Genomic DNA, 24,761 nt, shown 5'->3' with positions numbered 1-24,761 from the left:
ATAAATATAAAGGAAAAGTAAAAAATAAGCAATTTATTGATGACTCAAAAAAGTTTTACAGAGAATTGGGAAACAATGTAAAAGGAATTGAAAGGCTGCCAAAAAAAAAGAAGAAACAGACACATTTTGGAGAAGTATCTATGAAGAGCCTGTGAACATAACAAAGATGTTAAATGGACAGAAGAAGTAAAAGAAAGAATAAGAAGTTTAAAGATATAGGATATGAAATGGGATGAAGCAACAGCCAGGGAGATTGAAACAAAGTTAAAATAAAAAGCCTCTAACTGGAAAACCCCAGGCTCAGATGTAGTACCTAACTTTTGGATGAAAGTATTAACACCCTTGTAGAGATTTAGCCATGAGTAAGAACTGTTTATATGCACACACCAAACAGACACCAACCTAGTTAACAACAGGAAAAACAATGCTCCTACTTAAAAGGAAACATGCAAGCTACCCTAAAAATTATAGACCAGTAGTAACTTGCCTTCTGACAATGTATAAACTATACACAGGAATTGAAGCCTACAGAGTTTATAGTGATTTAGAAAAAAACAACTATGGCAGTAGAACAAAAGGGCAATAAAAGAAAGTCATATGGGACAAAGGATCACTTCTTGTTAAATAAGGTCATAATGAAGAACTGTAAAAAGGGGAAGAGTCTAAGTATGGCATGGATTGACTACAAAAAAAGCATTTGATAGTATCCCACATTCATGGATAAAAAAGTACTTAAAAATGTACACGATACACCCTACACTGATCGACTACATTACAGTGACCATGAAACAATGGCAGACCACTTTACAATTAAGCCATGATAAAGGACTAATTATTATCCCAGGGATAAAAATTCAAAGGGGGATATTCCAGGGTGACTCTCTGTCACCACTGCTATTCTGTCTTGCCCTTAACTCATTAAGCTGTCTACTTAACAGCTTAGGCCACGGCTATAATTTGGCTACTAGAAAACAACAAAGTGTAAAGACTTCTCATCTTCTCTTTGTTGATGATTTAAAACTGTACAGCTCATCAGATGAAGAACTGAAAGCACAACTGCAAGTTGTCAAATTTTTTTCAGATGATATAAGAATGACATTTGGTCTTAATAAATGTGCAAAAGTAACCTATAAATCAAGAAAACTGCAGCACCAGAAAAACATCAATCTGGGACAAGAATGTGATATTAAAGAACTTGAGCAAGAGGGAGTGTACAAATATTTGGGAACTGATGAAGGATCAACAATATAACATGAACAAATACAAATAAAACTTAATAGGGAATACTTTAGAAGACTTAAAGTAATCCTGAAAACAGCGTTGACATCTGGGAACAAAATCCAGGCTATAAACCAATTTGTTCTTCCTGTCCTAACTTACAGTTCTAGAGTGACTGACTGGCCCCAAAACATGCTGGATAGATTAGATAGGTAAACAAAATCTGCTGACGTCACAAAACCCAAATGTCGTGAAAGTTTTTAAACATGAGGAGAATAAATCTAAGATGACTTCTCTACTTAATCTAGCAGAAGCATACCAGTGTCACGCAGAAATGGAAATCAGACCAGAAATAGATAAAAATCAAGCAGCAACTGAATATGCCAAACAATAAAAGAAAGAATATAAAGTAAAGAACCAGATGAGAAGGCAAGAAATGTGGAAAATGCATAAATATAGTTGCAAGTACAGAAAACTTCTAGAAGAACCTCATGTTGATCAGGAACGAACGCTGGAATGGTTCGGGAGAGGCAAATTCAAACCAAGAGATGAAAGGTTAATATTAATGTACAAAGACAGTGGGCTGTGTACACATTGGTTTACACAGTCCATCGAACATGTGGGAGAAACAGACAAATGTAGATTTTGTAAAATCGAACTGGAAACAGTCACACACCTCATTGCTGGTTGTGATATACTAATGGCAGAAGGAGTGTATACTGAAAGGCATAATAATGTAGCAAGATTGAAAATGTTTACATCACATGGGATCATCCATTACCAACAGTTCAGAAGATAGATGCTAGAAAACTGGATATAGTGATCCATGAAAAGAAGACAAAAGTAGCACTGATCATTGAAATTGCCGCACCCATTGACTACAGTGTCTTGTGTACAGAGACACAAAGTGATACAATATCAGGATTGGCAGGCAGAAATGAGAGCAATGTGGAAGAAAGACATCCAGACAGTCCCAAAAGTAGTAGGCACAATGGGTCTTATAAAAAAAGAATCTACAATCATATTTAGATATGCTACCAATACATGTCACTCCATATGAATTGCAGAAGGTGTCATTACTGGATACATTGCAGGTGCTGTGAAGGGCACTTCTGGCTGACCTTAAAGGTTGAAACAATACTAATTTAATGAACTTTAATTGTACTTTAACTTAGGAATGGGGTAGATTCCTGTCATGGTATTAGAAACCCAAAAGATTTGGAGAAATTAAAAACAGCCAGATTTCAATCTGAAATGCTCATCTCCTGTCTTACTTTCTTCTGGACCCCCCCCCCCCCTTTATTATCAATGTTCTAGTTTATTTTCATCTGTTATTGATGTTATGTTCTTTCTGAAACATAAAACTTTATGGTATTGCCAGTCCCTTTTCATATCAGTATTCTGAGTTTGCTAACTCTGCTTTGTCTTAACTGACAAATCTTTCTTAATCTTGAACAATCTTAGAAAGACTACATGGAGTAAGTAAATCAGTGTTATATGAGCTTTTTCTGCCATCCCTGATGGTTCTGTATGATGTCCAAATACACTGGGTACTGATTAGTTAAAGATGGGACTAAGAATGATTTTGGAAAACCTGAGAAAATACAGTTGTGTAAAATCTTAGATCTCCTTCCCTTTCCTGCTGCAGTATCAAAAACAGAAGGGATCTACTGGTCAGGGCAGCCCGATGCTCAGCCAGTATACAAAAGCTTAATGATCTTGAATGCACTGTACTCCACATTTATGCTCCCTGGACAGAAAGTAGTTCATAAAAGGGACATATAGACTCAATTACCCAGATGTGAATTGCCCCAGAAGAGATCAGTCTCCATAGGACAAAAGAGTTCATGTACATCCAGAAGGAAAAAATGTAGAAGAAAAAAGGGAAACCCTCAGCAAGAAGGGAATCTAAAACAAAAAAACAAAACAAACAAGAAGGGGTTGGAGGGAGGGACAGAATACTGCAACATGAAGAGAAGGACATCTACTGTTATGGTAAGATTTTACACAACCATACTGTTGCAGTATCCAAAACAGAAGGGAGACCAACAAAGCTCAAGAAACAGAATGGGAGATGGAAGGCTGAGAAGAGTCCTCAGCAAACCCACAAAAAATGGTTTCATCAAAACCTGCTCTGGCCCTAGAAACAATATCCAACTTACAATGCTTAGTAAAGGTATGCACTGAAGACCAAGTAGCAGCTTCAAGGATGGAATTGGTGTCCAACCCCTTAAAGAAGGTACTAGCAGAGGCAACAGCCCTAGTAGGATGAACTCTAGCAGAAATAGACAGAGATTTGCCATGAAAATAATAACAAAAGGAAATGGCCTTAGATATCTAGGAGGAGACGGTTTGCTTAGAAACAGCCAGACTCAATGTCCTGGGATGAAAGGAAATAAAAAGCTGGTTAGACTTATGAATGACCTTAGTTTTAGCCAAATAGTACCCAAGCTGTCTGTGCAAATCCAAGGTATACAGGACCCTCTCACTAGCAGACTGAAGAGAAGGGGAAAAAGGAAGGGAGTTGTACTGACTGATTCAAGGATAATTTATTTACCCTGGGCATAAAAGAAGGTTTAGTATGAAGGGACACCCTGTCCCCGTGAAAACCCAAAAAAGGGCAATTCCTCACAAGGAGACCAACAGACTCCTCTTCATCATACCCATAAGCCAAAGGCGAAGGCATCTGTGAAGAATAGGACAAAGACCCTTCATCAGACACTGAATTATAATCTGAGGAATCCAGTTCCCTAAGCCGTTTAGAAGGGGTAGAGGTCTAAGGAGGAGCATGTACTGATACCCCTTAAGGAGACTAAAAAACAAGCCCTGAGAAACTCCTGCCATTCCCTTTGAGGATCCTTAGGATGGACCGAAACATGCTTCAGTTTTTGTCTTTTTATCAGCCCTAACAAATACCAGAGGTTCTGACCCTTGGCGAGTTTCAATAGGAGAACTCGGAATCTCCTCCCTGACCAATATCTGTGAAATCCCTCTAGAACCCTCAGAGATAATTAACTGCAGTTCTCTCTCAATGTCTTTAGCAGACACCTGCAAAGTCTCAGAGAATGTGCTGAAGAATAGATCCAGGATGGCCTCCAAAGGGTCGTGGCAGGGGAATCTGACGTGGGTGACGAACGACCTACAGAGCTATTCCCTGCTTCTAAAGGGACATCCAGTGGAGGCTGGAAAGCTACAGAATCCAGACGAGACTTCCTGGCATTCTTCTTACCTAGTGGGAGTATCTTGGTGTTAAAGGATTCTGCCATGGTACCCTGGGCTAACTGTTTAAGCCATTGGTTTCAAGACAAATGGCCAATGAAGACAAACAGCTTCTGAGTATCTTAGGTACAAATGCCTTAAAAACTACAGAGGCATGGTCATGGGAAGCACCCAAACAAAAAAGAAACTGTTTGTGATGATCCATATGGGGAATCTGCTTTTGACACTGACATTTTCTCTTCTTGGATGACATGAACTCTAGGTAGCAAAATAAAATACAAGACCAAAAAAAGTGAAAAAAACAACCCCAACAGGGCACTTATCTAGTGGCAAAGTATTCAGTACAGCAAAAAGGCATTCAGACCAACTAGCAAAAGTAGCATTCGAACTGGCGGCAAAGTAGTTCTTGGTAGTTGCTTATGCCCAACATTCTGTGCAGGGAGCATAAATGTGATTTAAGGCGCAGAAAAGACCATTAGGCTTTTGTATATTGGCTAAGTGTTGGGCACCCCTAGGCAGGAGATCCCTTCTTTTTAGGATACTGCAAAAGGGATACAGAGGGACATATCCTTTTACTTTAACACTGAAAGGAATCACAGCTTAATAACTTAAAGAATGATGAAAGAGAGATTATAGGGCTTTAAAATCTTAGATTCTAATAAGTTAATGGCAAATAAATTACAGAAGTTAAAATCTCTCACTTGGAATAATTTATTTTTGGGTGAATGAGAAAGGAGTACCTAAAATTCTTCACTTCTGTAAAGCACCAAATGATATCACAGCTGATAGTGAAGTATTCAAAGTACTAACCACCTTTTTTGCTAGGACTAGTTTGAGCTGAATCTCATTTTAATAAGTCAAACCTAACTACTGCCATTCCTTCCAAAGGGTTTTTTTTTTGGGAGGGGTCATTTATTATGCTTAGTGTCTCAGTTGATAGACCTTCCCTTAATATTTTAACTGGATTTTTAGCATCTTTCCACACATTTTCCAAACAAGGTTTACCATTTTCAATACTAACAGCGAATGATATCCTCGAAATACCATACCTATATACTGCTACAGCTGCTTAAAATGTTTAAAGCACTTCACCACCAGAAAATTTGCTGACAGTTTGATAAACAGAATAAAATTACACATGCGTGTGACCACACATACACGCAAATATGCGTTCTTGGTAACTGCAGCTTTCTTTTGTCTTCTACTTGTACTCATAAAAACAAAAGCAAAACACTTGCACATATAATTAAATTTTATTACAAGATTAATGCAAAGTTCTAGGCAAAAGGTGCAAAACTGTATTGATGACAGTTGTACAGACTGAAAGAAACCACAGTAGATTACTATTTACAATAAAACATGCTACAACATATGGGGTCTATATTAGAACACCAAACATTCAAAATGTCGAGTGTTCTAATATCGAACCCTAGCAATCGAAAATACAAAACATCGAACATTCGGAACAGCAAATTTTTTCCTAGGGAAAAAAATTGCTGTTCCAAAACACATACACACAACACAAGCACACCAAACAAACAGCAATCCACACACATACACCTAAACTCTTACACCTAACCCTACACTAAACTATACATACACCACTAACTATCCACTTACCTTAACCCTAACACTAAGGTCCATCACTATCGCACAGTTACCTCACCTGCGCCCAAACTCGCCTAACCCACATGTCCACACAATCGCACACTTACCTGACCCGCACCCTAACCCTAACTCACCTAACCCACACGTCCACACAATCGCATACTTACCTGAACCCGACCCGTAACTTTCCACCAGAGCGCTGAAAATACCGAAGCAACAGAAACGGACAACCAAATTCTTTCCCTAGGAAAGAATTTGGTTTCCTGTTTCTTCGATATTTTCAGCGTTCGCTGAAAACGGGTCGATATTAGAACACTCGACATTTCAAATGTTCGGTGTTCTAATATAGACCCCAACATATGATATAGCCAAATGTCACAATGTTCAAACTATGGTTCACTTTTCTACATTTAAGCTCCATTTATGCAGATTTTATTTTACCTCTTTTTCCTTCAGTTTGAAAACAAAAACTTGTCAAATGCAGCTTCCTTTTAATTAATCCAATGATCACTGAAAATGGATGAAACAAGCCCTGAAAGTAAATAAGATGCATTCTAACCTTGTAACAATATGGTGTGTTTCCACTCCGCCAGCCAACAGGGCATGGTGCTGTAGGGTCTGGCTGCACTGCTGGAGGTTTTGAAGTTCCAATACGTTTCTTGTAGACAGGAAAAGCTTTAAAGTTTTTGCAGTCTTTGACCTCCCACTTTCCAAGAGATTTTCCAGTTGCTATTGCCACACATCCTCCAGGAAAATCTGGAATTATACAAATTAAAATGCACAGTGCATTACTGAAGCAGCCATTTAATAGCAGCAAGGAATAACTGATCATTCTTTTACAAAATGTTTCCACCACTGTGATTCCCAGTCTGTACGATTTAATGTTCAAGGTACACTACGAAATAAAACAACAAAATACCATGTTTTGAAAACAGTAAAATTTATACACATTCCAATTAAGCTAGTGAAATTGCATGAGGTTTTTTCATAAAATTCCTGGAAATACATTCAGAAAACACAATCATGGATCATCATTATATACCAGTCAAAAAATATATAAACTGTATCCACAAAACAGAAGTTATAAGAGACATTCACTGTACTGCAGGACTGATGCCCTCTAATGCATGCGCCACTTAGTAAGTTGAACATCTCAGGCTCAAAACTCCATCCAGGGGCCAGCCCTGAGTGGCCTTGTTATGTACAGGATATGTAACCTTAAAAGCTAAACAGCAAGCTAAAGAAAGCTGCATATCATGAGGTACACAGTTATTCTAGAGGGCTGAAAAAAGTAGTTGTGTAAGTTGCAGTTACCATAACAGTAGATGCTTGAATTCCAACCTACTACAGTAGGATAAAAAAACTGGTAAGCTACACAAAGCTTTGGCTTCATCTCACACCTACAGTCTGCCTGCTGATTGGTCACGATCCCTTGGAGGGAAATCAGCAGTCAGAGTGTAGATATCTTCAGAACTTTCTTGCCCATAAAGAGAAAGATGGGCTTACTCCCTGAACCTCTAACAGACATAACAGTAAACCAAAAACTTCATATCCCAACCACAAACTATATACAAAAATAGGAGGTTGGAGGGTGTGTGCTGCTGCTGCAGCAGTGCAGAATTGAAACATCTGTTATGGTAAGTTCAATGTTCATCATTCTCACTGCTGCAGTAGCCTTTAGTCTATATGGGTAGACTACCAAAGCCTATCCAGCCTGAGAGAAGAAGGATAAGGAAATAGGAGTCCCTGGTGAATGATCCTATCAAGCAAGTCCAGGACCTGGAGAAGAAATACATTCTGTAATGCTTTCCAAAGGTATGTGCAGAGGACCACACTGCTGCCACTAGAACTCTTCTAGAGTCTAGTGCTTTCCAGCATGCCATCATTGACACCAAGGCTCTCGCAGAATGTGCCTTGATACTGCTCCAAATCAATTTTTCACACTGGGTACCGTGACGAAAGGAGATACTGCCAGCCCAGCTAGCTGGCATTTTGTAAATAACTATAGGTCAGTGGTGAATATCAAAATGATTTATATAAGATGCTTGTGTAACATATGTATTAGAACTGTATGTAATGTGTATATCAAACTGCTTGTGCAGACGTGTGTGTTGAAACGGTACTTGTGAAATGCTTGTGTTTAAAATGGATACACACTGTGCCCTACTGGAAGTGAACAGAAATGTACATGCACTATTGTAATGGTTTAACTATATATATTTTAACAGTAAAAACTGGAATACAGGAGGCTAACTTCAGTCCAGCAAACATCAGGAAAAATAATTTAATTATTTTATGGCTAGGCCAGAAATGATGGTATCTTTTAGTTTTCAATTCAGCAAGAGACGCAATGTCTGTACTAGGAAACTTTCTGCATTGTCTTTAGGGTGAACTAATTACTAGTCTTGAAAGCATAAAGGAATGCAATTGTTTTATGACTTCCAGCATCTGCCATTGATCTGAAGGAGTAGCCCTTGTCTGTATATTTTTACAGGTAGATGCTAAATACTGCCAACTTTATCAATGGTTGTTTTGGCCTGGGAACTAGAAGTCAGATGGCAAGAAGTGATGCCATTCTGCAAGTTATCTTGGCAGTAATATTTAAGATATTATTTTGAGAAGTCTCTTAGTGAGACAGCATTCTGCATTCTGTCTTGGACCTGACAACAACTAGAAGATCCATTCACCACATCCGCCTTGCTCTATTCGTAAGTTCTTAGATTATAGTATAATTCTCTTAAATTCAGTCAGGAATACAGTGAAGCTTAGTTTAGATATTTTTCTTTACTAACTATATGTCATTGGTGAATATCAAAATGATTTATATAAGATGATTGTATTAGAACTGCATGTCATGTGTATATCAAACTGCTTTTGCAGACGTGTGTGTGTTGAAAAGGTATTTGTGAAATGCTTGTGTTTAAAATGGATCCACACTGTGCCCTACTGGAAGAGACCAGAAATGTACATGCACTATTGTAATTGTTAAAATATATATATTTTAACAGTGGAAACTGGAATACAGGAGGCTAACTTCAGTCCAGCAAACATCAGAAAAATAATTGAAATTAAACTATTTTATGGCTAGGCCAGAAAAGATGGCATATTTCAGTTTTCAATTCAGCAAGAGACACAATGTCCGTACTAGGAAACTTTCTGCATTGTCTTTAGGGTGAACTAATTACTAGTCTTGAAAGCATGAAGGAATGCAATTGTTTTAGGACTTCCAGCATATGCCATTGATCTGAAGGAGTAGTCATTGTCTCTACATTTTTACAGGTAGATGCTAAATACTGCCAGCTTTATCAATGGTTGTTTTGGCTTGGGGACTAGAAGTCAGATGGCAAGAAGTGATGTCATTCTGCAAGCTATCTTGGCAGTAATATTTGAGATATTATTTTGAGAAGTCTCTTAGTGAGACAGAGCATTCTGCATTCTGTTTTGGACATGACAACAACCAGAAGATCCATTCACCACATCTGCCTTGCTCTATTAGTAAGTTGTTAGATTATAGTATAATTCTCTTAGATTCAGTCAGGAATATAATGAAGCTTAGTTTAGATATTTTTCTTTATTTATTTGACACTGTTCTTGCTTGCAATGTTGTTTTAAATATTCCCTGTGGTTTTGAACTTTGTCACTGTGAATATATATTTAGTATTGTCTTGTTCTATTATTATTTATTATTAAATATATTTAAAGCATTCATTGCAGCTGATCTGTGTAGAGATATTGTAGTTTTGAGAGTACTTGCACATTTATTTGGTGACACTGTGTGGGCCTCTGCTAATAGCCTTGCTCTTGGTCCAACTACCATTTGTGTTGATATTAATATTACACAGTAAGACTGGACACCTTTGTTAAGTGCCTTAAAGCAGCTGATAAGGAGTATTTAAAAATCCACTCATTTTGATCCTTCTGATAGTGAAGACAAGAAATTTCAAGCCAGATGGGTAGCTGCTGATCACCGCTGTGCCATGGACTGGCTTAATATTCTGATGAGGGATGTAAAGAAGCAAAGGAAATTGAAATGAGAGATTTCATCAGTGTGTTCCTCTCTTGCTACCTTAAATGATACCTCCTGTTTAAAACATTGCTTGGGGGATATTAATGAAAAACTGATTACTTTGGAGAAAGATCTTTTAGAGAAAAAGAAATCTAATTTGCAACACGATGTACATGACATACACGATTACGACAATAGTACAGTTTTGTTGGAACATTCAATAGTCAAAGATGCAGTTCCAGCATCCGTTTTCATTATCTGGAGGTGAATCAGGGCCAGAATGGCGTGGTGCGTGGTTCCACAGATGAAACAAGGGACTCAACTCATTTTGAAAGTGACAATGTGGCTTATCCACCTCTTCCTCATGCTCGAGATGCCAGATACATGGTAGAGACTTTTTGGAAGTTGGCAGGTAATGACAAAAAATAATTTAGTTCTTACCATGAGAATTATAGAGAGGGACAGTTCTACCAATGGGATCATCATCATCATCTCCTTTCGGCTTATCCACGGTTAGGGGTCGCCACAGCAGAACAACAGTCCGCAGAATGATTGGCAGTGGTGTTTTCCAGTGTCGAGTTGCCAGCCTGGCGCCCAACCTTCCGCAGAAGGCACATACATGCACATGCACCCACATACACACACACACACACACTCACACACACACACACACACACACACACACACACACACACACACACACACACACACACACACACACACACACACACACACTCACACACACTCACTCACTCACACACACTCACTCACACACACACACACACACACACTCACACTCACACACACTCACACACACACTCTCACACACTCTCACACTCACACACACTCACACACTCACACTCACACTCACACACACACACACACACACACACACACACACACACTCACACCTAGGGCCAATTTAGAGTGTCCAATCCACCTACAGCGTGTCTTTGGGATGTGGGAGGAAACCGGAGCACCTGGAGAAAACCCACACAACCACAGGGAGGACATGCAGAATCTGCACAGAAGGCACCCCAGCAGAGAATCAAACCGGAGAACCTCTTGCTGTGAGGTGGCAACGCTAACCACTGCGGTCGCCCAGTTCTACCAATGGGATAAAAGGACTAAATGGTATTGACTGTATTAATGATTGCTTTATGGACTATGGCGTGGTTGTGATTTAGTTGTAAACTGTTCTGGTTGTGTGTTTAATGATTTGCAAATGTCTGTTCTGAATTGTGGTCTAAAATTTATTCCTACTGTTTTGCCCAGATCTCATGTATTGAAAATTGAAGTTTTTCAATTGATTAGAAAATTGGATTTGATAATTTTTTTTAATAATGAAAATAATACTGGCAATGAAGTTGGTTCTAATGTTATTAATTTAGACACTACCTTTGAATCAGTGGATGACTTTAATGGAAAATTTTTTTCTTGTGCATCTAGTGTGGGGGATGAGTCAGAATATAATGCTTACTGCCAACTTGATACCAGTTGTATAATGTATAAAAGTAATTTTATGCCTCTCTTTAAGCATGAGGGAGTTCAACAATTTCAATTTATGGTTAATTATGGTATTGAAATTTTTTTTTCTGATTTTATCTTAAGTAAGCATGCAGGAAAAAATGTTATAATTTAACTAAAATGGACTGGAAAGCTGTGAAAGATTTTGGTAAGCAAAGAAAACTTATCAAGCCACCAGATAACAGCAATAAAATTGTAGTGATGCATTTTTCACAGTATTTGAAGATGTGCTATGAACATTTGAATGATAGAATGGTATACAAAGTAGTAGATGAAAATGAATATAGGTAAGCATTAATTAATTTCCAGGATTTACTTAATAAAGGCCTGAGGTTGGGTTACTGGTCTAAGAGTGATTTTGAAAAAACATTTGTACTGAAGAATGTGGGAAAGCATATGCATATTTTTATTGCCTTCCTAAGATTCATAAGGATATGTATAACCCTCCTGGGAGACCTATATTCTCTGGGTGTAAGTATTTCTTACACAATGTTGGTTTGTTATTACATAGCTATTTCATGAAAGTAGTTATCAAATTGCCTTCATATAGTAAAGATTAATTTGACTTTCTTAGTAAAATTTCTGATATGCAATGGAGCAGCAGCATGTACTGGATCACAGCTGACGTTAAAAGCCTACATACTAGTATATACTACATGAATTTGGCAGACACAGACACTGAAACTGTTTCTGGGTAATAGTCCTATAGCTCATTATATTATAGATTTGATTTATTTTAGTTTGACACGTAACTGTTTTGAGTTTAATAAAGTAATGTACCATCAGTTGCAGGGCACTGCCATGGGGTGCCCTTTGCCCCCATGTATGCAAATGTATTTATGGGCATGTTTGACAATGAATACCTTGATAGTCATGCATTTTTTCAGAAATTTGTTTTAAAATATTAAAGATTTATAGATGATCTGGTGTTTGTGTGTAAAGGTGGGAAGGATTTAGTCAGGCATTTTATTAATGATTTACATAATAATAGGTTTGGTATAAAGTTTGATGGTTTGCAATATGAGAAATGTATAGTGTTTTTGGATGTTTTTCTACAAGGTATGGATGAAAAAGAACAAGAGTTAACAGGAAATTTGATAGCTGTCATCCACTACATACCATTAAGGAACTGCCCTACGGGGAGTTTTTACGAATTTCTAGATTGTGTAATGATCAAAGTGTATTAGAGCAGGAATTAAATAAAACTGCGATTATGTTCTTACATAAGGGTTATGACAATTATTTGGTGCAAGAAGCTTTAAATCGAGTTATTAATAATGATTCTATTAGAGATCATTAATTTGGGAAACAAGCATGTGAATAAATGTGATGGGCAGTGGACTCAGGAGAATAACAAAATGTTTGCTGTCACTACTTACAATGTTTTGAGTGAAGAGATCAAGGATATTATGAACTATTACTGGGGATTTTTATTGAAATTTAAAGAATCTGCAGATGTGGTAGGTAACACCCCTGTGTTCACCTATAAAAGTGGACATAATATCAAGGATATAGTAGTCCATAGTAAATTTATACAGCCTATGGACAATTTAGTTATTCAGTTTACGAATGTTGGGACTTTTCCTTGTAATAATTGTGTTAGTTGCAAATACATTGTAAATACATTTGTTAGAATTAATGGGATTCCTTTTACGCGTACAGGAACGTACTGCTGTTCTACAGAAGGTATTATTTTTGCACTGATGTGTCCATGTAAAATGTTTTATATAGGAGAGAGCAAGAGGGCTTTCAAGTCTAGGTTACAAGAACATGACAGAGACATTAAGAATGTGAAAGTTGAAAGTCCTCTTGCCATGCATTTTAGACTTTATCATGACAGTGATCTAGCAGGCCTCAGAGGTACTATTTTAGAGAAAATAAATGCATATAAAGGGTGATTAGATAGGTTCATAGGTTCATACTAGGCTATCTGCCCTAGGGCATTTATAAGCCTAGCACAAAGTTTTGTGGCTTTCACCACCCCTTAAGTTTGAAGGATACTATGCCCATTATTTTGCCGTGCCTCTGTCCAGCAGTGACACCGAAGTGATCCCCGGGGTAAACCTGCGATCTCCCATCCATTGGTCAAGATTTCTCTTGAACAAAGCCAGCGAGGTGCTCTGCCTCACATGTACCGGGATTTTGTTCCACAGCATAGGGAGTCTCTGGGTGATGAATCTGTCCCTCCAGCACGTCCTATTTATAACCGTGTTAAGGTTTAAGTCTCTTGCTCTTGTAGTTCTGATGGATTTAGATTTTTTGAGGTGGAGCATGTTAATTAATTTCGGGTTGGATATGGCCTTGTATGTCAGGCACAGGTCACCTCTGAGCAGACGGTATGCGACTGAATAGAGCTGGAGTTCCTTCAGTCGGGCAGCATAAGACATATTTTTGAGACCCTTTATCCTTTTGGTGAGGAACTTTTGGGGCCTTTCCAATTGCTGCAGGTGTCGGGTAAGATACATTCCGAATGGGGCATTGTACTCAATCACTGGTCTGATGAGTGATGAGTATAGGGGAACAATGACCTCCCTTGATCTAGATGTGAATCCCTTCATGATCAGGTGGGCAATGTAGAAGGTCTTCCTAACTACTTTGGCAACGTGAGTGTCAAACGAAAGGTTACTGTCAACCTGGGTCCCCAGATCCCTGATAACCTCTTCTGTGCTTAGTGGATTGCCACCTATATGGTAGCTAGGGGTAACCTTGTTTTTCCCGAAGGGTATGACTATGCATTTTTGCCGTTTAACTTTAGGCCATGACTCTGGCACCAGTTATCCGTTTCTATGAGACCCTTCTGAAGGATATCTGTGTCTGATGTGTTTTCAACTATGGCGCCCAGTTTGCAGTCATCTGCAAACTTTGTCAGCCATAATCCCCCTGTGTTTGCCTGTACTTCTGAAAAGTAGATGCCGAACAAGAGGGGGCCCAGGACTGAGCCCTGTGGGACACCACTTGTGACCGGCTTGGAGTCTGACATGGCGCCAGCAACTCTGACCCTGTGGGTTCTGTCACTTAGCCAGTTTGCAACCCATCTAGTGACGTATGGGTTTACATTTAAGCTGGTGAGTTTTTCAATGATACCCGAGTGGGGTATTGTGTTGAAAGCTTTTGCAAGGTCAAGGTAGGCTGTGTGGACTGCCTTGCCATCATCAATGGCCTTGGTGACTGTTTCGAAAAAGTCAACCACGTTTAAAAGGCATGATCTGCCCTTGACAAAGCAAAACTGGGTTGGATCCAATGTCTGTAAGTCCCCTATGTCTTTATTTATGAGTTCCATTATGATCCTCTCCATAGCTTTGCAGACCAGGCTTGTTAAGCTGATGGGGCGGTAATTTCCAGGGTCAGTGGAGGCACCGCCTTTGTGAAGTGGGACCACAGTTGCCGTACGCCACTCCTTGGGTACGTATCCTGAGGTGAGGCTAAGATTAAACAGCTGCCCTAACTGAGGGTTTAATTCCTCATTGAGTTCGTGGAGCACACAACCGGGGACACCATCTGGTCCCATAGATGCTGTGTTTTTCGCCTTGGAGACAGCAGTTTTCACCTGAGCATTTGAGATGTTTGGGGGGCTACAATCCGCTGGTATAGATATCTCTCCTTTTGGGGAGGAATTGCACTGAACCTGTCAGCCAGTATGTTGGCTATGTCTGGTGGTTCAGTGATCTTTACATCATTTTGAACTAATTCTGAGCATATCTGGGAGTTTCCTCCCAGGTTTCTAACATAGCTAAAAAGGCCTTATGATTGTCTTTTGAGTCCTTAGCGACTTTTCTCTCAAAATTTGCCTTGGATGATTTTATGAGTGATCGTAGTTTTTTACTTATAATGATCAAGGGTGTCTTCCCTTTTAAGGATTTTGCTCTATCTTGTAGTAGCTTTCTCCTTTTATTGTAGAGCTTGTTTATGGCTGGGGTCCACCAGACTGGGCGCTTGCCTTTGGTGCAAAGAGTCTTTGTTTGGTTTGGGATTGCCTGATCCATGCAGTCCTGGAGGTGCTGGTAGAAGGCATTTGTAAGTGATTCAGCGGCTTGGGTAATGGTTTCCGCTGGCTCGGGGGCCTTGAAGGAAGCCACACCAGTCTTAAGAAGTGTGAAGTCGGCTTTTGAGAAGTTCTTTGCTGTGGTCTTTTTTTTATGGGGTGGGGGCGGGATGTGGACTTCCAGTGAGATTAGTTTATGATCTGATCTCACCAATGAGGGGTATACTTCCGGTGTTGAACATTGTGTCCCCATGTTCGTGATGATGAGATCTAGTATGTTTTCTCCTCTTGTGGGGATGGTGACTAGTTGTTCCATGGCATTAGAGTTTATGAACTCTAGGAACCTTTGGGCTAGAGTGTTGGGGCTTGAGTAATGATCCCAGTCTATATTCGGATAGTTGAAATCACCTAATATGATGGTGTTTGGAGATACATTAATCCCCTCCAGTGTTTTCAGGAAAGCTGGATGAGGTTCCTGAGTTTGAGAGGGTGGCCTGTAACATGCTACAAATTGCAGAGCAGTCTTGCCTACGGTTAATTGCACCTGGATGGTCTCCGATGCCTCGTGTGTTGCCACCAACCTGGAGGTGTGGGTATCCTTGATGAATATGGATACCCCCCCTCTTTTCTTGGTGTGGTCCGGATTTTGGGGCCGGAACGCATGATATGAGGTAAAACCTGATAGTGCTGGGGTGCTCTCAGGAGCCTTGAACCAGGTTTCAGTCACAGCACAGACATCGATGTTCTCCATACTGAGAAGGGCTTCGAGTGCGTGCATCTTGAGGTTGAGACTTCTGGCATTGAGCAGCATTACCCTTAGTTTTTTTTCTTTTTTGTGTTCTAGGGTGGTAGGTTTAGAATTTGAGCCTTGCCTAAAAAAGGCGCTATGGGGGTGGCAAGAGCCTTTGCCAATATCCGGAAGCCTAGGTGTGACAGGTGCAAGCCGTCCCTTGCGAAGCAGCGTGGCTTGTCCAGCATGTCATCCCAGACAGACAGACATTGGATCCCCTTTGAATGACACCAGAGATTAAGCCAATTATTAAAGCTGATCATCTTGTCTCTGTATTGTGGCATCATTCTCGGTGAAGGTAGGATACTGCTCAAGGTCAGGGTCATACCTGCCTGGGCTACATAATCAGAGAGCTCCTCTATGTCTCTTTTTATGTAGTCCAGGGAGGTACATCTCAGGTCATTCACACCAGCATGGACAATGACTGAGTCATACTTGTACTTGCTGTTGAGTGACCTGAGTGCTTGCGTTATGTGGCGGATTCTAGCGCCCGACAGGCAGCTTACTGTGACCCTCTCCTTACTCAATCTGGTGAGTGGGATGTCAGTGTGTCTGACTATGGAGTCACCTATGACGAGTGTGTCTGGCATTGTGTTTGGCCTTAAGGGATGTGACTGTTTGGCACACTGACTTTGTGGTCTATGTGTTGCATGTGTTGTGTCCTGAGGTGGCAGTTGTTTGGGTGTCTGCTTTGGTGGCCTCTACTGTTTTGGTATATTTTTCATCAGAGCCTCCGTGTATGTCTTCGTGTGTTTATGTGTATGATTTGAAGTTGTGATAGTACTATGTGAGACTGGGTTTGTGGTGTGTGTGGTTACCTTCTCCTCCTGTCTGGTCTTGTCAGTCCTATGTTGAGAGAGCTCAGCCTCCAGTTTGGCTATATAGTTGCATCTCTCGCATGTATTTGTGTTTTGTGGGAGAAGGAGAGGATTGTCTGTGTACATGAGGCAATTGTAACATTGCCTCAATATTCCCAGATTCACCAGCTGAGCAGGAGAGGACACTAGCAACTGACCCCTCGACATGCTAGAAGGAAAAAACAAAAACTTTATGTAATTGAGTTTGAAAGGACTTCGAGGGGTGTGGGTGACTGAAAAAGGGGTTTTAGGCTGGTGGGGTACTATGTATAATAGAAAAGTGCTATATCAAGGTAAAAAGTACTTTAGGAGCAAGTGCTGAGCTTTCCAGATAGAGAATAGTCTACTTAGGAATCAAGCAGAGCTGAACTTTTCAGATAGAGAATAGGCTAGTTAGACTAGAAGTAGAGTTAAAGAAGAGCTGTTCTAAGGGAAAAAATGAAGAATGGACTTTAGGTAGCCTGAATAGTTTAACCTTAATTAACCGCCGCTGCTCTTGTGTGCTCCTGTGGCAACTCCGCGCTAAATTGCGCTAAATCGCGCTAAAGCGTGCTTTATAGCAGGGGGCTGGAAAAGGCAGGAAATGACCCAAAATGGCCAATGAATTACAAGTTACTGTCTTAAACCACTCCTCTGAGGACAAACAGGCAGCTCAGTACTCCCCACTCCCACTGGTGAGTAAAGAAACTTCCCCCTGACCAAACAAAGAAAATGGAGAAGTACAGGAACCAAGACAAAGCCCAGGGATCAGCAAAACCTGATCACTGGAACAACTAGCCAGGAAAGTTAGGAGAACAAGAATATTTTTTTGTTTTTTTTTCAAATTTTTTTCACAGACAGAACAGAAAACACAATAAATGCTTTGCTTTTCGATTAAATGCTATCAAAAGCTAGTACACTTGAGTGTATTAGCCTGTAGTTTAACTTTTAAGCAAACTTAAACTAAGAAGTGCAACCAACAATTAAAGCTTATAAAACAGGAAAAACAGGTAATACCACTATAAAATAGACAGAAACAGTCGTCGAATAACACAAATGGTCGAAAAATGCAAGAAAAAATACTTAAAATCTGGAAAGATGCTTTTTCTGGTCTCTGCTGCTCTAGGAACTCTGCTGGATACCAAGAGGAGCTGTGCTGAGTTCTCTACAGCCAGAAAAGCCCACCAAAGCATGCTTTATAGCAGGGGTTGGAAAAGGCAGGAAATGACCCAAAATGGCCAATGAATTACAAGTTACTGTCTTAAACCACTCCTCTGAGGACAAACAGGCAGCTCAGTACTCCCCACTCCCACTGGTGACTAAAGAAACTTCCCCCTGACCAAACAAAGAAAATGGAGAAGTACAGGAACCAAGAAAAAGCCCAGGGATCAGCAAAACCTGATCACTGGAACAACTACCCAGGAAAGTTAGGAGAACAAGAATATTTTTTTGTTTTCAAATTTTTTTCACAGACAGAACAGAAAACACAATAAATGCTTTGCTTTTCTATTAAATGCTATCAAAAGCTAGTACACTTGAGTGTATTAGCCTGTAGTTTAACTTTTAAGCAAACTTAAACTAAGAAGTGCAACCAACAATTAAAGCTTATAAAAACAGGTAAAACAGGTAATATCACTATAAAACAGACAGAAACAGTCGTCGAATAACACAAATGGTCGAAAAATGCAAGAAAAAATACTTAAAATCTGGAAAGATGCTTTTTCTGGTCTCTGCTGCTCTAGGAACTCTGCTGGATACCACGAGGAGCTGTGCTGTGTTCTCTACAGCCAGAAAAGCCCGCCAAAGCGTGCTTTATAGCAGGGGGCTGGAAAAGGCAGGAAATGACCCAAAATGGCCAATGAATTACAAGTTACTGTCTTAAACCACTCCTCTGAGGACAAACAGGCAACATTGTTACATAAGGAAGCTTAGTTTATTTTTATGTATACAGCCCTGTCCCCTGTTAGACTTAATGCAGAATGCAATTGGAAGTTTCTTGTTTAATTTTTTAATTTGATTAATTATTTGATTAAGGGTGGGTAATTTTAGTACCATTTAAGATGTGAGTTTTAGTGGCATCTTTACTCTTTGAAGGCTTTTTGAGCCAAGGCGCTGGAGTGTTGTTATTTTTTGTGACAATAAATTTGGTGGCAGTAATAACTACCTTATTATAGTCTGGGCAGAAGAGGGCATAACTAGTAAACCTGTGCCAGCCTTTCCCAGGTGTGTGTGTGTGTGTGTGTGTGTGTGTGTGTGTGTGTGTGTGTGTGTGTGTGTGTGTGTCAGCTACTTGAGCAGGGACACAAAGCACTGGTTGGACAGAGTGGGTGTTGGAGGTCTTGGCTTAGTCATTCAGCTGAGATCTCAACTCTATAGCTGTGCCAGTGGGGAGTCTTATTAGGGATCTGGAGAAAGAGGGAGAAACCAGTCCCAGATTGACTGTAGTCGCTGTGTGCTCTTAAGGGAAATTGCACTTGATGCAGAGAGCTGCATCTGGAAAGTGTGTGTACCTGTCATCCTCCCAGTGAACAACCCCAGTGTTGCCAGTGGTGAGGATTGAGGCTCCCTGATTACTGGTCCAGTGGTGGGGTGTCACAGGTATTACAAAAGACAATAGCTGAGGGCAGCTACATTGAAACAGCCTGTTTTGACATGGGTTGTCTCTTCTTTGTAGACCAAACCTTTGCTGCTTATGGATTTTTGGGTTTGCCACAATAAAAATATTTAAATATTTATTTTGAAACTTCTCCTGGTGCTGGATTTCTCTGTCTCTTCTTTGTCCCATCATGAGAAGTAAACAACTGATCTGCTTTTCTAAATGAATTATTTCTGTTAAAACAGTACCAGAGCTGCCTATGCAGGTCCACAGTATGTAGAACCTTTTCTCCCTGGGTCTGCAGATCTGGAAAGGACACTGGGAGATGGCTTCATTCAAACTCAACTCTGAAACAACTACGTGGGCATAAATGAGAGATTTGTTCTTAAAAAGACCCTGTCTCTAAGGAAGACCACACAGGGCTCACACTCCATGACACCCTGCAACTCAGACATTCTTCTTGTTCTTACAGATGTCAGAGCAAGAAGTATAGCCTTCCATATGATGAACCTCACGTTTACCAGATGAGCCAGTTCAAAAGGAGACAGTTAACTTTTCTAGCACAAAGTTAAGACCTCAGAAAGGAGCCACCTGTTTTCTAGGAGGCCCAACATATAAATCACCCTTAATAAACTGTTTTACAAAAAATAAGAGAAGAAAGGGGAGCAATAATGGACAGATGCACTGAAACAGCAGCAAGATGTATTCAGGAATAAGAAAGGCCAGAGAAAAACAAGTCACATAAATATTTCAGAACCAGAGGTACATAATCCCTTATAGGCCCTAGTTATTGGTATGGCACCAACTAGAAAATCTTTTCGACTTGCCAATATAAGATTTTCAAAAGGTATGTACTTACCATAACTAGGTATCTGTGTTGCCTTCTTTCATTCTTCCTCACCCCTGGGTCTAGGATCTGACCCTCAGATCCAACTCAGCCGCTCTTCTCCTAGACTTTGGATCTAAGCCTCTAGCTCTTCCCTTTACCCATAATACCCCACCGCTTCCTCCAAGCCCTCAGATCGAGCTTGCTGTGTCTATATCACCATATGTAAAGAATACTTTTAGGTAGGATATGTATGCAAATCCCACAATTAATTCCAAAAGGAAGGAAAGGTAGGACATTTGCTTACCTAAAGAGGCTCAAATGTAGAACCCATGACCCATGGGCTCTAACTTCCTCCAGATTTCTTCCAGGAAAATAGGAAGGAGGATGGTTGGGGAGGTGGTGAGGAAAGATGAAAGAAGACAACACAGATACCTAGTTGTGGTAACTTTACTTTTGAAAAGCTTCTTGGTGGAAGACTTCTGAGAAGCCAGAACAATATTCTTGACTGGGGAAGTGAGCCTGAACTGACTAATAGTCAGTGGAACTGAATAAACCATGCAGTCAGTTTGAGACTGTGGAGATCGGGGTGTTGGAATTCTGATGGGTGAAGACAGCAGGTCCTGGATGGGCTCCAGAATCCAAGGAGGATACTTGAGATGAGACCATAGCACAGAAAGGGAAACCACACTTGGACAGGCCAGAAGGGGACAATGAGGATGACTGAGCATTTTGACTTTCTTGCCTTCAGGAAGAATCTTGGGATTAGGGGAAGAGGAAGAAAAGCATAGAGGAGACCTGGGGGCCAATCGTGGACTACGGTGTCCCTTGGTGATTCTCCCTGAGGAGGGATGAGAGTGAAGAACTTGCTGCACTTGTTGTTCAGGGGAGAGGCAAAAAGGTTGCAGCGAGGCTGGCCCCAACAGCTGAAAATCATAATTGCTACTGACTGATTGAGGGACCACTAGTGAGGAGCCAGAGTGGACCTGCTAAGTCTGTCTGCCAACACAGTGGTTTTCCCCAGTATGTGTGTTGCAACTAGAAAGTGGTCTGAAGAGATTGCCCATTCCCAGACCCTCATGGCCTCCCTGCACAAGGGGTAAGAATGGGTTCCTCCTTGCTTGCTGATGTACCAGACTACTGACATGTTGTCTGTGTGAATAGCAACAATCCCCAGAGGAAGACTGTCCTGAAAGGCTTGCAACGATAGAAGGACTGCTCTCATTTCTAGGACGTTTATGTGCAAATTGGTCTCTGTAGGGCATCACATGCCTAGACCATCTTTCCCATATAATGCTCACTCACCCTAGTTGGGAAGCATCTGGGGTCACTGTGGCTGTTGCAAGGGGAGAGAGAATGGTCTTGCTTTGGTAAGTCTTAGCAGTGAAGCTACCACTGCATGTGATGTTTGCAGATTGGTTTGATTTTCACTCGTGTGGGGAGGGGATGGCATAGAATCGACCATAGAACTGCTAAGGTCCATTGTAGAACTCTCACGAAGAACCAGGTCACTGGGACTAAGACTATAGTTGCTGCCATGGATCCCAATACTTGTAGAACCAGCCTCACTGGAGAAGAAGGGTGAGACAACATGACTTGTATCTGATTCCATAGAGTCATTATCCTCTGTAATGGTAGGTATGCCACTGTTTGTAAAGTGTCCATCTGAGTCCCGATGAACTCTATGTTTTGCAATGGATCTAGTTTTGACTTTGCAAAATTTATAGAGCTCCCTAAGGATCTGGAGATATTGAGCAGAGAGTCTATGGCCTGTAGAGGTTGTTGCCTGGTTTGGGCAGTGAAGAGCCAGTCATCCAAGTATGGAAACACCTGGATTCCTTGGAGCCGCAAATGAGCTGTCACCACTGCCATACATTTGGTAAACACAAAGGGGGTTGTGGTGAGCCCAAATGGCAGTGCTCTGAACTGATAATGACTGGTTCCCATCTGGAACTGTAGAAATTTCCTGGTGCACCTGTGTAACTTTATGTGGTAGTACGCATCCTGGAAATCTATGCAGCACATCCAATCATCCTTGCGCAGAAGCAGCAGAATGGACTGTACAATATCCAGCTGGAACTTGGACTTCATTACAAACTGGTTGAGTCTGCTTAGATCCACATCTGACCTTTGGTCCCCTGTTTTCTTTGGCATCAAAAAGAAGCAGGAGTAAGTTCCAAATCCTACTTGTTCAGTTGAGACCTTTTGGATGACTCATTTTTGAAACAGCTTTTGAACCTCTAGGACTACTAACTCCCTCTGACTGGGTTGAACATCAGGGAGCTTCTTGTTTGTTACTGTAGGGGAAGGGAAAGGGGAATGTAATATCCCCTGGATATGATGTTTAGCACCCAGTTGTTTTTTGTAATTTTCGTCCATGCTTCGGAGTGCAATGCAAAATATCCCCTGACTGCCTCCACAGAAGAGTAGATAGGCATCGCTTCAGGAGCACTGTTAGGGTTTGAAGGGAAAGGAATCCCAAAAACATTGATTCTGCAGGCCCACTCTGCCCCTATGGTAGTGTCAGTCATTGAAACCTCTACCTCTGTCTCTGGAAGAGGAATCTCCCTGTGAGTCTAGGAAAGGACCCTAAAACTTATTGAACCAGATTTTCTTTCCACCTTGTTGGTTACTGGAGAAGGTACACTGAGGAGTTGAAAAACTGATGCCAACAGCAGACAAGGTCTTTCCTTCTTGCTCGTTGTGGGTGTTTCTTTAACTGATGGTCCAAAAAGGGAGGACCCATCAAATGGGGCATTAATAAAGGACATCTTAAGGGCATCTGAGAAACTGCAGAGCCTCATCCAGGCATGATGTCATATAGCTATGCCTAAGCCAGTTGCTTGACAGGTGCCTTTCTGCAGCATGGGAAATCAACCTCATCAATAACTTGGCAATAGATGTAAGAGTGGCCAGCTGCGGGGAAATCTTCTTGAGGTCCTCCACTGCCATGGGCTCAGCAATAGAATTTGACAGTTCCCTTATCATATCCCTTTGTGGATATGTGAAATGAACCATAAAATTTAATGATCTCAGAACAAAAGTAGCCGAGGCATAAATATGCTTTCCAAACCTGTCCATCGCTCTGTAGTCTTTCTTTGGAGGATGGACAGTGGAGCTCTGTTGTGCTAGCTCCTTTTTCATTGCTAGTACAACAACCACGGTACCAACTGCGGCACCTCTGCTCTAGTACTGACAATCAGTGAGTAGGGACAGAATCTTGTCAGGTCATTTTGGAATTGGTTCAACAGTATCCAGTTCTTTCTAGTCTCGGCAGGAGACTAGGTCAATTAACTCATCTGCCAGGGGTAGTGACCCAAAATGTCGATAAGCCAGTCCCAAAGGCCTCCAACAGCACAGACGCCTCTGATGAAGAATTTTGGGCTGACCAACCACCCTTCTGCCTAAGGATTGTCATGATGTCCCTTCACCTTCCTCAAAGTTCGTATCCTCCATGAGAGACTCCATTGGAGAGTCTGTGTGTCGCCTTTTAAACAAATCTCTCCGAAGGACCTCCTCAATGGTGGAAACATCGATGAGTGGAGATTTGGGATCCCCCAGATCTGTGCTTCCCAGACAGAATCAGGCACGAGCTGTCTAGGGCTGAGGCTCTTAAGGGAACTGATGACTCTGAATCAATCAGAGCAGAGCCCTGCCCCTCAGACCCAGCGCAGACCTCACAGATCTGAGACCCACTCTGACTCAAAGAGAATGGAGCTGAGCTAGTCAGGGTAACCAATGGATCTGAGACATGATGCTTTGGATCCAACACCGTACCTCTCAGGGATCTCGGATCCCTGGACTCTGAAGCTGAGGGTTGGATCAGAGAAGGAGAAAGTCTTTTTTCTGGTTGAGAGGCTCTCTGATCCAACAGAGGATGGAGCTGGAATTATCCCCAAGGAAATTTGAGCTCAAAGGAACTTCTGCATCATTCTGTCCATGTCACCTTCAAAAAACTCCTGAAAGATCTGGTAGTAGTAGTAGAATGTGGTCTGAATGACTTAGGAGGAGTTCAAAAAGTTTTTCTGGCAGAGTCAGGGAGACTGCCTGGATGGTAGGATCTGTAACATAAGACCTAGCTTCCAAATCCGAAGTCATTGGATCCAAACCTATCAGAATGAGAAAATTTGTTGGCAGACCCGAAGCCATTGGA

General features: G+C 41.0%; 1 protein-coding gene across 1 annotated transcript in view; it reads right to left on the bottom strand.

The window, feature by feature from the left end:
* Positions 1-24,761, bottom strand: part of LY75 (lymphocyte antigen 75) — a 3,856,564-nt gene that overhangs the window by 2,363,242 nt on the left and 1,468,561 nt on the right. Inside the window, exon 12 of the mRNA XM_044074746.1 lies at positions 6,605-6,801. Within this exon, the coding sequence (XP_043930681.1) occupies positions 6,605-6,801 (197 nt within the window). The remainder of the gene's footprint in view (positions 1-6,604; positions 6,802-24,761) is intronic.

The sequence above is a fragment of the Protopterus annectens genome, chromosome 6.part0 (assembly GCF_019279795.1).
Source record: "Protopterus annectens isolate FY-2018-M chromosome 6.part0, PAN1.0, whole genome shotgun sequence".
NCBI lineage: Eukaryota > Metazoa > Chordata > Ceratodontiformes > Protopteridae > Protopterus > Protopterus annectens.
This window is presented reverse-complemented; position numbering and strand designations above follow the sequence as displayed.